Consider the following 14,960-nt stretch of genomic DNA (forward strand, 5'->3'; position numbering starts at 1 on the left):
GTTCGAGTCTCACCATCAACAAAAATGGGAGTGTGTAGGAGGTTGAGGGTGGAGTCTATTATACACTGACATTGTATCATCTATTACTCATATTTTATTATTATTAACTTTTTAAATAAGTAAAATACATAAATGATACTGACTATATATAAATCTTTACATTGAAAATACATAAATATTACAGTATTCACTTTATGTTTTTACATAGCTAATGTTCCTACTTCCTAGAAAAGAAAATGTATGTAATGATTGTGTGGCTGTTTTTTATAATGTTATTATATTATTCATTGTTCATATTTAATCATCGTTGACTATTCAAAAACAATAATACAAATGAATAATAGATGTGTATTGACAATGTATAAATCTTTATACTGACAATACATAAATATTACACTCATATTCTTATGGGCATTACCCTATGTCTAATAACAGAATTTTCTGAATGGCTACTATTTATGGAATATGGAAAATTAATTGATGATGATTGTGTTGAAATTAATATTCAGGAAGAACTTCTCATTGTAGATTATGATAACCATATTAATTCCATAGTCTCTAATACCTATCCAAACTTATATGTTCATTACAAGGATGAAAACTCCTTCAATGTAGACCAATACCATCAACAATTGAGATTTTTTTTATCAACAATGAAATCTATTAATCAAGAGATAAAGAAATTAGGAGAATAAGTGATACTTTTATCCACATAATCTCTAAAACTAACAAATAGAAAGACAACTTGAAGGGTTACTCACCCATTGTACAAATGAAAAAGAGAAGAAAAGAAAAAGGAGCATTGAGAATGCTTAAGAGTGCATGAAAATAAGGTTCATCACCTCATCAATATGGAACCTTTTGTTGTCAAAAATAGTTTTGTTCCTAATGTGTCATATAGTCCAAATTATGACAAAATAGAGAGTCACCCACAATTTTTTATTCTTATTCTCCAATCTTATAAAGTTTTCATGAATTAGAAAAAGAGACTTCACTTAGTTATGAATAATAGAAGAGAAATCAAAATTAGAGTGAAACCTTTTGTCAAACAAGATATAAAACAGAACATGTGAAAAACAAATGACTAGTAGATTCTTCTACCTCCATGAACAAGATTCACTTTAGTTGGTATCTCATGCATCCAAGACAATTTTTCATACTAGGCACTTCATCTTTGTTGGAACATTACACGCCCAAAGTCTTTTGAAGAAAACAAATCCATTGCTCCATTCCACCTTTTGTAGAGTTTCATGAGCATTCCTCACTATGTACTGTCCAATTGTGTGTAATGTCCAATTGTGTCATGAATCCAAATCCATGAGTCATTAATATGTTGCTCCGTGGAGGTGGCTTAGAAGCTCTTCGCATTCCTCTTCCTCTCAAGTGAAAAGGTCCTTCTTCATCTCAATTTCCACGACCAAACCCCATTACTCCAAACACCCAAAGAATCAATAGTTGTCTCTTTATCCATAGCCACCTGAAACAATCTAGGAAAAAAAAAATTAGAGTTTCACTCCCAACCACAACTCAGTCTAGAAGTGAACATAGAAGCCACTACCTAAAGATCTGCGAATACCAACATTCACCCAACACAACCTATTCCTTCCTTAGGTTGACTAAGAACCTTAATTCTCTCCACCAAGAAGAGACCCTTCTAAAGCAATCTATATCACTGTCTCCTGTAACCTTACAAACTCATCCCAATACCTTGATTTTAAGACTTTCACCCAAAGAGAATTACCCGTCACTTAACAATCTCCATCTCCACTTACCTAACAAGGCTAAGTTAAACAATAATAAAATTTTAATCCAATACCACCTTCCTCTCTAGGTCTGCACACTTTCTCTCATGTCACCCAATGAATACCTTTTCTCTTTCCCCCCTTCCTCCAAAGGAAACGTCTCTGAATTTTGTCAATCTCATTTATAACAGAAATCGAAGCTTTATAGAACGAAAAAATTAGATAAGCAAGGAACACATACTAACTTTAGGAGAGTTACCCTACCACCAAAGGAGATGAGCTTGTGCTTCCAAATAGAGAGCTTCTTTAGAACGAATTTCAAAGTTCACTTTAAGAATTGAGATTGTTGATCAAATCAATGACCATGTTTTGAGTAAAATTATAGGTATCAATTTTATTCATTTCTCTTTAAATATTCATTGGCTTAAACGTATTAAATTTATTATACTTATATTAATAAATATTCTAATATATAATTATAGGTGATGAAAAATAATATCTAAGTTCAAATTCAGTTGATATGTTTAATGCTAATGAAAGTAAAACATTCAAGATATTAACTCCTGAATTGGTGTGGTGATAAGGATAATAGAAATAGCACAAGTGGGTTGACAATGCAGCTGTGAGTTGGTGCTCTAAGAAACAAAATGTTGTTGCTCTATCATCATGTGAAGCATAATACATCGCAGCTTGCTTGGGAGGACAACAAAGATTATGGTTGCAAGCATTGCTCATGGAGTTGGGAATGCAAATGGATGAACCAATCTTGTTGTTTGTGGACAACAAATCAAGCATCAATTTAACAAAAAATACAGTGTCTCATGGTAGAAGCAAGCATATAGAAACCAACTATCATTTCTTGAGAGATCAAGTGGAGAAGAACAACTTGAAGCTAGAATTTTGCAAAACTCAAGAACAACAAGCTAACATACTCACCAAACGATTGAAAAGAGATGACTTTCAAGGCAAAGAAAGCAACTTGGTGTGATAAGCTTACCACTTTACCCTAATCAATTAAAATCATTTTTTCTTTCTTTTCTTCCAACAGGTTGCTCACTATTTCCTACTCGATGAATGGTGAAGCAAACACGCTAAAAGGAAGGAGCTCTCATTGAAGATTGGACGCGTTGAAGATTCAGATGCAATAAGTGGAGGGTATAAGGGGAGTGTAATAAGCAAGGAATTTAGCTATTACTATTAATGGGGAAGTTGTGTTGAGATTTAAGTTGGATTCAAAGATAATTTAGTCATCCTTAGTGTCTTATCTTCTGGCTGTTGCTGCTATTTGCATGCCTCCTAGCATGAGATATTCCTTTGAATGGAAGAGCAAGTAAATTCTTTAATAAACACCAGGCTTAACCTTTATTGGGCTGCATGGAGCACAGTAGATGCTGATTTTAATCAAAGAATTGCATGAGTTAATTATGAGGGACACTGTCACCTCAAGGTCAACAAGAAAGACCAGTAAATGCATTACTGTTAAAGTTCAAAATTGAAAAACCCAAAATCCAAAGTCAAAATGGAACTCAGTAAACAGAATCACTAAAACTTCATGATAGATAAAGGGCAATACATCCACAGTCTCAGCATGTGCACCTACCCACCATCAACATAAACAAAACGATGTCAATTCATAATAATTTTATAAAATTATGCTATTAAGGATTTATAAATTTTGGCAGAAATACAAAGGGGGGAAATTTCATGCATATATATTCACAAACAAAACTAACATAGAATAGCAATGTAAGATAATTAAATTAAGTATCTGGTGCTTCAGTTGCTTTCACAAATCGGCCTTTGACTCGTTTCCGAGTTTCAGCTCTCACCTTCCTAGATTCATACCGTACGTGCTTCTCATACCTGCAAAATAAGTAGGCGGATTAAAAGGAGAGATATTTGAAGTTGGAATTTGTAAAATAAGAGCAAGGTTCTAAATTGTGATCCATAACTGCAATTTATAATCTTGGGTAAGAGACGCACAAACAAACCTTCGAGTTTTCTTCTTCTCCTTGTAACGGAGCATGGCATTGCCTCTGTTTTGTGCCAACAGATCAGTGTCAGCCTTTGTTATTGCTGCTTTGGCGAGGCTGTCACCCGTGAGAAGTAAAGGAGGCTCCCCAAACTGTATATCTTTAGCACTACAACAACCTTCATGCTTTCCAAGAACTGAAGCAGAAGAGTGCTTCTTAATTGGTAGGTTATTGCTCTCAGATGTTGCAGGCCCCTGACTTGCTGTTGGGTTATTAGACACATTCTGCATTTTCATTACATTAAAACATGTCAACCTTTAAAAGAACCCTGCATTCTGCAACGGGAAAGAGCATAAAAAACTGCATTTATTTGCACCAAGATAAGAACCAAAGTTGTTACGACAAAGATTACTAATATTAAACAAGACAGCTCAAAGGGAATGAGTGATCCTAATGCTAGGTGTCGTCCTTTTAAACTCCCATCCTTTCCTACTGACTGTCCAAGAATAACTTCATCTGGAGTCAAATGAGTTAGTCAGCTTAACGAATACACTTGTGGGGTAGAGAAGTTGACCCTCTATATGAACAACAGGCTCGATAAAATAAGAGGGAAATCTCAGCAAAGATCACAAGGGAAGCTGGTGGAGCATGAGGCTCCCACCTAATGGGATCGGGAAAGGGTAGATACACAGCCTTACCCTCACAAACGAAGAGATTATTTCCAAGATTTGAAACTATGGCCTCCATGTCACAAGGCAAACAACCTTACTGTAGTAATATAAGTAGATGGAAATCATCAACCCTATGCAACCATGAATACTAGTTGCCACTTCAGATACCTATCAACAAGGCATTGACATCAGTGCTTCTGCTATTGAATTTCTCAGTAAAACAATAACAATTGAAGAGATTTTATGAAAGAAAACAAGCAAGGAATCACCTCCAGAAAGTCAAAATTTGCATATTTCAGTATGTTCAAGGAATGGTACTCGAACAAGTGATTCATATAAGTTTAGTCCTCAAAAGGATGTAGTTGAGTGAAATCTCAAGATTGATATGATGATATGAAGTATAAAAGATTCTAGCGATAAACTTCTTGGAACATGGACTGGAAAATCCTAACTATTACGCAGCCAGTGTAGTAAGTTCCCACCTCACAAAAATAAGTAATAAAACATAAACAGGAGGTAAGGTCAACGCTGGATGATATTTGTCTATTTTCTTCATTTTTGTTTTTTGATTAACTAAAGGTTTTTCAGTAAGAACACAAATTTTCGTCCCCTACCATATTTGTCTAGTAGAGTGGTAAGAGTGATGGAATTATAAGAGTGAGTAGAGGAGAGCAGCAAGAGCATTTACATTATATGACGCCATATCATCATAAGCAGCACTGTTAATCTCGTATAAACCTCCCAACATTTTTGCATCACTTGCTGCACATGTACAACAAGCTAACATACTCACCAAACGATTGAAAAGAGATGACTTTCAAGGCAAAGAAAGCAACTTGGTGTGATAAGCTTACCACTTTACCCTAATCAATTAAAATCATTTTTTCTTTCTTTTCTTCCAACAGGTTGCTCACTATTTCCTACTCGATGAATGGTGAAGCAAACACGCTAAAAGGAAGGAGCTCTCATTGAAGATTGGACGCGTTGAAGATTCAGATGCAATAAGTGGAGGGTATAAGGGGAGTGTAATAAGCAAGGAATTTAGCTATTACTATTAATGGGGAAGTTGTGTTGAGATTTAAGTTGGATTCAAAGATAATTTAGTCATCCTTAGTGTCTTATCTTCTGGCTGTTGCTGCTATTTGCATGCCTCCTAGCATGAGATATTCCTTTGAATGGAAGAGCAAGTAAATTCTTTAATAAACACCAGGCTTAACCTTTATTGGGCTGCATGGAGCACAGTAGATGCTGATTTTAATCAAAGAATTGCATGAGTTAATTATGAGGGACACTGTCACCTCAAGGTCAACAAGAAAGACCAGTAAATGCATTACTGTTAAAGTTCAAAATTGAAAAACCCAAAATCCAAAGTCAAAATGGAACTCAGTAAACAGAATCACTAAAACTTCATGATAGATAAAGGGCAATACATCCACAGTCTCAGCATGTGCACCTACCCACCATCAACATAAACAAAACGATGTCAATTCATAATAATTTTATAAAATTATGCTATTAAGGATTTATAAATTTTGGCAGAAATACAAAGGGGGGAAATTTCATGCATATATATTCACAAACAAAACTAACATAGAATAGCAATGTAAGATAATTAAATTAAGTATCTGGTGCTTCAGTTGCTTTCACAAATCGGCCTTTGACTCGTTTCCGAGTTTCAGCTCTCACCTTCCTAGATTCATACCGTACGTGCTTCTCATACCTGCAAAATAAGTAGGCGGATTAAAAGGAGAGATATTTGAAGTTGGAATTTGTAAAATAAGAGCAAGGTTCTAAATTGTGATCCATAACTGCAATTTATAATCTTGGGTAAGAGACGCACAAACAAACCTTCGAGTTTTCTTCTTCTCCTTGTAACGGAGCATGGCATTGCCTCTGTTTTGTGCCAACAGATCAGTGTCAGCCTTTGTTATTGCTGCTTTGGCGAGGCTGTCACCCGTGAGAAGTAAAGGAGGCTCCCCAAACTGTATATCTTTAGCACTACAACAACCTTCATGCTTTCCAAGAACTGAAGCAGAAGAGTGCTTCTTAATTGGTAGGTTATTGCTCTCAGATGTTGCAGGCCCCTGACTTGCTGTTGGGTTATTAGACACATTCTGCATTTTCATTACATTAAAACATGTCAACCTTTAAAAGAACCCTGCATTCTGCAACGGGAAAGAGCATAAAAAACTGCATTTATTTGCACCAAGATAAGAACCAAAGTTGTTACGACAAAGATTACTAATATTAAACAAGACAGCTCAAAGGGAATGAGTGATCCTAATGCTAGGTGTCGTCCTTTTAAACTCCCATCCTTTCCTACTGACTGTCCAAGAATAACTTCATCTGGAGTCAAATGAGTTAGTCAGCTTAACGAATACACTTGTGGGGTAGAGAAGTTGACCCTCTATATGAACAACAGGCTCGATAAAATAAGAGGGAAATCTCAGCAAAGATCACAAGGGAAGCTGGTGGAGCATGAGGCTCCCACCTAATGGGATCGGGAAAGGGTAGATACACAGCCTTACCCTCACAAACGAAGAGATTATTTCCAAGATTTGAAACTATGGCCTCCATGTCACAAGGCAAACAACCTTACTGTAGTAATATAAGTAGATGGAAATCATCAACCCTATGCAACCATGAATACTAGTTGCCACTTCAGATACCTATCAACAAGGCATTGACATCAGTGCTTCTGCTATTGAATTTCTCAGTAAAACAATAACAATTGAAGAGATTTTATGAAAGAAAACAAGCAAGGAATCACCTCCAGAAAGTCAAAATTTGCATATTTCAGTATGTTCAAGGAATGGTACTCGAACAAGTGATTCATATAAGTTTAGTCCTCAAAAGGATGTAGTTGAGTGAAATCTCAAGATTGATATGATGATATGAAGTATAAAAGATTCTAGCGATAAACTTCTTGGAACATGGACTGGAAAATCCTAACTATTACGCAGCCAGTGTAGTAAGTTCCCACCTCACAAAAATAAGTAATAAAACATAAACAGGAGGTAAGGTCAACGCTGGATGATATTTGTCTATTTTCTTCATTTTTGTTTTTTGATTAACTAAAGGTTTTTCAGTAAGAACACAAATTTTCGTCCCCTACCATATTTGTCTAGTAGAGTGGTAAGAGTGATGGAATTATAAGAGTGAGTAGAGGAGAGCAGCAAGAGCATTTACATTATATGACGCCATATCATCATAAGCAGCACTGTTAATCTCGTATAAACCTCCCAACATTTTTGCATCACTTGCTGCACATGTTGCTCCATCTAGTGTACTTGAATCTTCTTCATGTGCCCGAAGTTGACCAGAATTAAAATCCCAAATCTGAAATAAAGCTTTGTCAAATTTCTTTGACAATTGATTAGCATTCCCATCCCAGTATTTTAAATTGTGGACGGCATCATCTGATGCGACCGCAATATTGCGGTTACGGTGACTGTTGCAACCGCATCACACCGCAATTGTCGTGTGACTCTGAATCACAATAATGTGACCGCGTCGAACCGGGCCGCATCGGACTGCATCAGATTGCATCGAATTCAAAAATATTTTTTCAATGACAAAATAATTCACACCGCAACGGCCACAATACACATCGCAACGACTACAACAACCACATCGCAACGACCAACAACCACATAATCGTAGTAACCACAATCATTACTGTAACTGCAATTTAAAACACTGGAGTATTCCGTTTGGACACTTGAGAGCTTAATACTGAGAATTCACATGTTATCAAAGTTGTAACTTAATTGTAGACGTTAGTTATTCTAACTGTAACTGTTTTCAGTTAGTTAGATTGTTATACTAAGTATGCAAGTTGCATCAGCTAATATAAGGCTATAAGCTAGTAAGCTACAATTGTAGAGCAAATAATGATATGCAGAACCATTTTGTTTCCGTTTGTCATAGTTCTCATACATGTGTCAGTTCAACTGTTGTTTCACAAAATGTTTAGCCTTTACCAAAAATTGCAGAAGTGGAAAAAACAAGCATTTCAACACAGAGACGCAAGTATAGTGTAAAACAAATATGTAAATATTTGGATCAAGGTTTTAGATTGCAATAATGTTGTGGTTTTGGTGGTGTCTGCAACCGTGTTACTACTGCAATGGTGGATGCATTTTCCAGCAATTGAAGTAGTGAACACAACATAAACAGGTGCCACAAGTGGAATTTTGAAGAGTTGAAGGTGTAAGTGTACGTAACCTGAACAGTTTGCGGTTTGGGATTAGTGTGGGTGTTGGAAAACATATTATGATTAATGATTTGAGGAGATTCTTGGACTTGTTCATGATGGAGATACTGCTGTCGCTCTGGCATGATAGGCATAGAAGAAGTAGTGAGTGCAACATTAACAGGCTGAGGCTGAGGCTGATGCTGATGAGGCTGAGGATGATGAGGCTGAGGGTGCAATGCTACTGCTTCCTCCTGAAATAATTGTTCCATATTGTTATTAATTGTTTGAACCACAGGCACCCTGCAGTAGTTGTCTTCTTCATTAGCTCCCACAGATGTCACTATTGCAGCAGCAGAATCAGGGATGTTGAGCAATTGCAGTAGCTGCTTGTGGATGATGTGCTTGTGCTTCCCGCAGAAAGATGATGATGATGATGATGATGATAATGATGAGCTAAGAGGATTAGGAACAACCATGAGATCGTGCACCCACCAATCCAGATAACCATAATCAGAGTTACAATTGAAGCCCCACATGGAAGCGAGTTGTGAGACGGAGGGGCATCCGGTGAAGCCATGAACAGGTGTGCGGTGGTGGTTAGTAGGGGAAGAGTGAGAATCCCAATCACAATGATGGCAGAGTAGAAGGTTGTGGGTGTGACAGTGGACAGAGACAGGTTGAGAAGAGCAATTGTCACAAATAAGAGAACGTAAGTGTTTGCGAGAGAGAATATTGGCGGAGTGGACTCCTTGGTCACATAACAAACATAGCTTCGCTGAGTCAGCTCTGCAATATAGAACACCAATCTCTGAGCTGCAGAACTCACATCCTGTTACTCTATTTTCTGATTCACGATTACTCATCTTTCTTACAAACCCCAACACCACTCTCTCCCTACCTAACACTTATGTCATGCCCAAACTTCCCTTACTTTTATACTCTTCAAATTTTACTGTAACTTAACTTCCTTCACACAAAGAGCCACACACTCATCGCTGCTGCCAATGCCCATCCAACCTTTTTAAGGAATAAAATATTGTTAAATTTTATTGAAAAAACTAAAGATATGACGAACAAGGTATAGGGTGGTGACATGGAAAGTCGGACAAGTATCTTCCGTCTCAAATTAATCATATTATATTATATTAGTTAAAAAAATTAAATATTTATCATTTTATCAAATTTTGTTATATTGTGATTAGTCAGAAAGAGGGTTGGAGACAACGATAATCACCTACTTTGGAATGAATATTTACTTCCCGTCATAAAGAGTGAGTAGATATTTTTAATAATTTCATCAGGTTATAAGATTTGTTTTTGGATATATACAATATTAAAAATATATGTCTATTTATAGATTTTACTTCCATCTATTTTTCTAAATAACTACCGAGTACCGACGAACCGCCATTCCTTCACCTCGGGAAACGGATTATATGGTGCACCTTCACAACCCTATATGAGTATATGGTGCGCCCCTCCTATATTTCATACACATGGCACTTGTATGAATTTTTGAAAGTATAGTCTTAAAACTCTTAGATAATGTATCTTTTTTAGTACATTGTTCATAATTGCATGCTTCAGTGTGATAATTTTAGCACATTGTTCGTAATTGCATGCTTAAACGGGTAATGCTTCATTAAAATGAACATTTACTTTACTCCGTTAATAATTCCGATCATGGCTCATAAAACACTATTAGCCATAAATTCTATTTTTTATTTTGATCCGGAAAAGATAAAAAATTCAAACTATTATTCAAATATTATAATATCAACTAAAATAATCTCTGGGTCATAAGAACACAAAAAATGATCGATCTAACCTTAACTTGATATTTATGAAAATCATATTGAGTAATAATTTTTTAGGGATAGATTGGTACAGAAAAAAAATTTGGAGGGAGATGTTATAAAAATAACATTTATTTTGGAATCTAAACACTAAAAATCTAGCTTTGGCAATATCTTTAAAAATTAGCATTTTAGGAAGAGAAAAAAAATCTATGGAGTAACAATGTATGAATTTTATATATTATTATTATATTATTTATAAGTCATGTTTAATTAGCATGCAGGTATAATTAGTTGAATTCGTAAACAAATTTTATTGTCTTATTCTCATCTATTTATTCTTATGTCCTTTATTTGATTGTTTGTGGTTAACACTATAGAACAATCGCTTCAATTACACTAACAACTAGTATTAAAACCAATTGATAGACGACTCTTAGCTCAAGTGCCATATTATGACAAAGTAGGGTGAATGACGTGTTGGATTGGGACCAAGGTGGACATAGAAACTTAAGTGCTATGTGAATTTCTTTCTAGTTGTTGGAGAGGATAATCTCATTTAAGATGAGAAGTGGAATATTCTTATGGCGTGTCTACGACATCATGGTGAAGAATATTAATTACAAGCATATCCACAAAAGCTTACTGGCATTGACTGACTTCGATGCAGGGTGTGACACAAGCATTGGCTTGGATACAAGGTCTAACACAAACATTGGTAAAGATGCACGGTGTGACATGGTATTGGCTTGGATGCAAGCATGTGACACAACCATTGGTTGACATTGATGCACGTGTGTGCGATGAGTATACTTCTTAAGGTGGAGTATGATAGTTCTTTTAAACTATGACTGTTAGAGTAGACAATGGTGATAGGAACTAAGACTTTAAAATGAGGCTCCATGGTTCAACTAGTTGAGTAATGAAGAGGGCGTTTGTTAGTGAAATTTGGATTAGATGTTCCATAATAGCGAAATGGACCATTGGACGGTGGTACGAGAAGCTGCACTAAAAGTTTGAAGGATTGGACTCTTTGTAACCTTGCTAAGGATACTCAGAAAGACTTATGTTGAAAGGGTACAAACTCTTCGGTAGATGAGTTGGTAAAGAGAATTAGGTATTGAACAGGGTGGAGCGAAATATTCGTTAAGATGAAGATTCTTGCATATATTTCCCAAGCGAAATATTGGTCTATTTCAATCAAGGTAGTGTTGTTGGGATACTTGAAATATGTTATTATATGAAGTCCCACATAACCTAGTATTAGAATAGATGATAGTATCAATATTATATATTGAACTTAAGTCCCACAATTGGTCATACTTTGTGACGAACACTATCCAACAATCACTTCTACTACACCAACAACATTTAAAATTTTAATATTTAATAGTAGTAAAAACTCATCAGCTGGAGATGATACAGAGAGATCAGAGTGTCCATGTGAAATCAGATATAGACCAGGGGCAAATCAGTTCCTTTCTGTATATAAATCACATGTTATATATTTCAGTAAATTAACACGGCAAAGGCAATTTGGTTGCATTATTTAAAAGGTAATCAAAGTTGAAGGCCTAAACAACCCACTTTTTGTCAAGGGAGGACGGGGGTATGATATTAACAGAACTCAACAAATGCAGAGGCAGAAAATTAAACTCTAGATGGATAAAGTAGCCAGCATTATTCTTGTGTTTGTCCCATGCAAATATAACAGCGAGGTCTTGAAAACCTAACATGCAATAATAAAGCATATCATCTGAAGTTGCACCTTGCAATTATAATACATATATACTAACTATCCAGACAAGGCAAAACTCTGCTGCGTCCACTGTGAAGGATCCATCACAGCGCATGGATCTGATTTTTCAAAATCCGCAACCTACCACACATGAATACAACAATAAGAATGATATTAATTACGTAAGTTACATTTCAATTGGACATTTACAATTTTATATAAGTTACATTTCAATTAGTGTATTGGAGGAGGAGCTAGGAGTACCTTTTGGTGGCAATTTGGACAGTAGTGATATTTATGCCAAAGGCAGTCCATTGAAGGACAAAGAAAGCAAACTCCAAGCATCATTGGCATCAAACATCCAATAACTGCTGCCAGACTGGGCTTTGACCTGTGTTTCAGGAAATAAAACATCATAAAATGGAAATTTATCAAACAATACCAGGCAAACATTTCAAAAAATAAGTTCCAAATGGATGAGCACTATGAATTTTTCAAACAAATTATGCTTATAGAATGTTTGGAAATGTCTTTATTTGGGGAATCCAGTCTAAAAAGACACATCACGACCAGACAAAAGTAATAGCTGGCAACCTAAAAACGGACAAGGTGAACCCGTCCTAAACACTCTTGGATCTTGGCCGATCAATGGACAATTTAGAAAGATGTTGTTGACTGGGCAAAGGCAGCCCTACAAGAGACTAATTCTGATATCCCTCTACTACACCACCTACACAAGATTGCCATGCCGTCTAAACAACACAGACCTATGTCAAAAGCCGCATGCTACCTACACACTACGTCCCTTTCTGCCAAACAATAAGATAGACTTACAATACGATTACACAGTCTACTACATGCCATAAGTCAACTATCCACGGAGTATGGACTTCTCAGAGCCGTCCAACACAACCTACTACAAAGGAATATTCTATACACTTCTCCACTATAAGTTGTTTTGAGCACATAATAAACTAATTCCAAACACAACTGAGACATAATTGTTATGAAATTGACAAATGAATCCCAATTTATATGTTGTCAAGACAGTGCCTCGGTGGTGTCTAGGTGATTGCTAAAGTCAATTCAAATTACTCTTGTTTGTTTAAAAAACGACTAATAACCAGTCTCAATTTGTTTGTAATAAATAAAACTTGAAAGAAAGAAAGATGAAAGAATAATAGTTACTTGATGGAAGAGAGAGCAGTGGTGGCGCAGTAAGGGCAATTGAAGGGAGCAGGGGTATCCCTATAAATGGTCTGTTGGATAGGAATACCTTTGGGATCGCCGAATACCGAGTTGGGAGGGATCAATCCGTTTTGGTAATAATATGAGGACACAGGCATTCCCATCACCACTTCTTCTTCTTCTCCTCCTCTTCCTCTTTTCTCCATTTCAGATCTTTATTACTCACGTCCTTCTTCTAAATTCTTTCTTATCCTCTATCATCAGATCTCCTAAAACGCGTTTATGTAACACTTTTCTCTTCGCGATACTCAAACGTCCACAACACTCATTCCAACTATTCCATGTTTCAATAGTCAAAACGACCCTATTTTTTTATCATCTATATCATTATTACTTTCTTTCTTTTCTATACCAAACCAATAATATTACACCAACTAATATGATAACAATTTTTTTATCCTCTACCATAAACCAATAAATATTATTAGTTAACATAATTTTATTAGTTTGGTACAGAGATAGATGAATAATGGAATAAAAGATTTCACTTGGGTTAATGTTGAAATTTCAACATTTTTTTATTACAGTCCTAATGCGGTTCGTATTAGAAGTCATCCTATTCCAACATCAACCCTATGAACATTTAATAGGGACGACAAAAAACCTGACTTGTGGATACCCATGAAAATATATATAACGGGTCACAATAATAACTTATAAGTGATAATGAGTTTTATGATACCCACATTATGAGTATCCACAAATTTATAAATTTAGTTTTTAATTAATTATATATATATATATTATAGTTTTTATTATAATTTTAAGATTATATATCATATACTTTATTATTATTTCATAATAAATAAATCACGCCTACTTAACTATGATCGTAAATTTATTATATAAATATCATATTATTCATGTAACAATTATTTTTACATATTGATTATTATGAAGTACATGAATATCTATATCTATACTAATATATAAAGCAAATACTTAAAATAACTACCATGGAATAATTTTGTTGCATATTTTACCCTTTACTATTCTAATTTAATATTTCTATAAAATAATGTCTTTCAATATATATTATTGCTTATTTGTAAATGTCAGCAGTTCTTAAACCCTCTCTCCCACACAGTTTTTTCCTCATTTTTTTAACTTCCAGCATAACTGGATGGGAAAACATGGATATGTATATGAACTTACATAGTCATGTCAATTTTTCTTTTTCTTTTTGTATAAAACTTGTACAACATTGTTTATTATTGTTGATGAAACTATAAAATCAAAACACCAACAATATACACTTCTCTGTCCACTTTTAATTACAGGCAATCCAATATTCTAATTTTTTACTCTACCTCTTCTTCTTCCAACCTTCCCTTCCAGTATTTCTCTTCTGTCCCCTTTTTAATTATTTTCTCTTATGTAATAGTGAAAATGTAGTGATGATAATTATTTTATTAACCTTCTGTTTGTATGTTTATACATATCACTTGCAATATTTCTTTATCAAACGTTCATCATCTTATTTGTCATAGGAATAGTATATTGGGTTGCTTCAAGTTCATCTATATAATGGGTTAGTTCAAGTTCATCTATACATTAGGTTGCTTCAAGATCATCATCTGGCAAGTCATATTTT

General features: G+C 35.1%; 2 protein-coding genes across 9 annotated transcripts; both read right to left on the reverse strand.

Annotated features, from left to right (window-relative positions):
• Positions 1-3,360: 3,360 nt before the first annotated feature.
• On the reverse strand, positions 3,361-9,570 carry LOC109337111 (zinc finger protein CONSTANS-LIKE 15-like). 8 transcript variants are annotated; one of them, XM_019574003.1, is made up of 6 exons: positions 8,614-9,569; positions 7,658-7,725; positions 5,075-5,156; positions 3,905-3,999; positions 3,726-3,814; positions 3,362-3,605 (listed from the first exon to the last, which is right to left on the reverse strand). In XM_019574003.1, exons 1-6 carry the CDS (start codon positions 9,445-9,447, stop codon positions 3,568-3,570), a joined length of 1,206 nt encoding a protein of 401 aa, XP_019429548.1. In that variant the 5' UTR covers positions 9,448-9,569; the 3' UTR covers positions 3,362-3,567. The 8 variants fall into 8 exon arrangements, with proteins under 8 accessions (XP_019429545.1, XP_019429548.1, XP_019429543.1 ...); XM_019574002.1 differs by having other exon boundaries at positions 3,366-3,605; positions 3,734-3,814; positions 8,614-9,565; XM_019574000.1 differs by having other exon boundaries at positions 3,361-3,605; positions 3,726-3,999; positions 8,614-9,570.
• A 2,297-nt stretch (positions 9,571-11,867) lies between these two features.
• Positions 11,868-13,669, reverse strand: LOC109337113. Its single transcript, XM_019574005.1, has 3 exons — positions 13,307-13,669; positions 12,383-12,509; positions 11,868-12,259 (listed from the first exon to the last, which is right to left on the reverse strand). Exons 1-3 carry the CDS (start codon positions 13,510-13,512, stop codon positions 12,176-12,178), a joined length of 417 nt encoding a protein of 138 aa, XP_019429550.1. The 5' UTR covers positions 13,513-13,669; the 3' UTR covers positions 11,868-12,175.
• Positions 13,670-14,960: the final 1,291 nt, after the last annotated feature.

Source organism: Lupinus angustifolius, unplaced genomic scaffold, assembly GCF_001865875.1.
Source record: "Lupinus angustifolius cultivar Tanjil unplaced genomic scaffold, LupAngTanjil_v1.0 Scaffold_2_2, whole genome shotgun sequence".
In the NCBI taxonomy this organism is placed as follows: domain Eukaryota; kingdom Viridiplantae; phylum Streptophyta; class Magnoliopsida; order Fabales; family Fabaceae; genus Lupinus; species Lupinus angustifolius.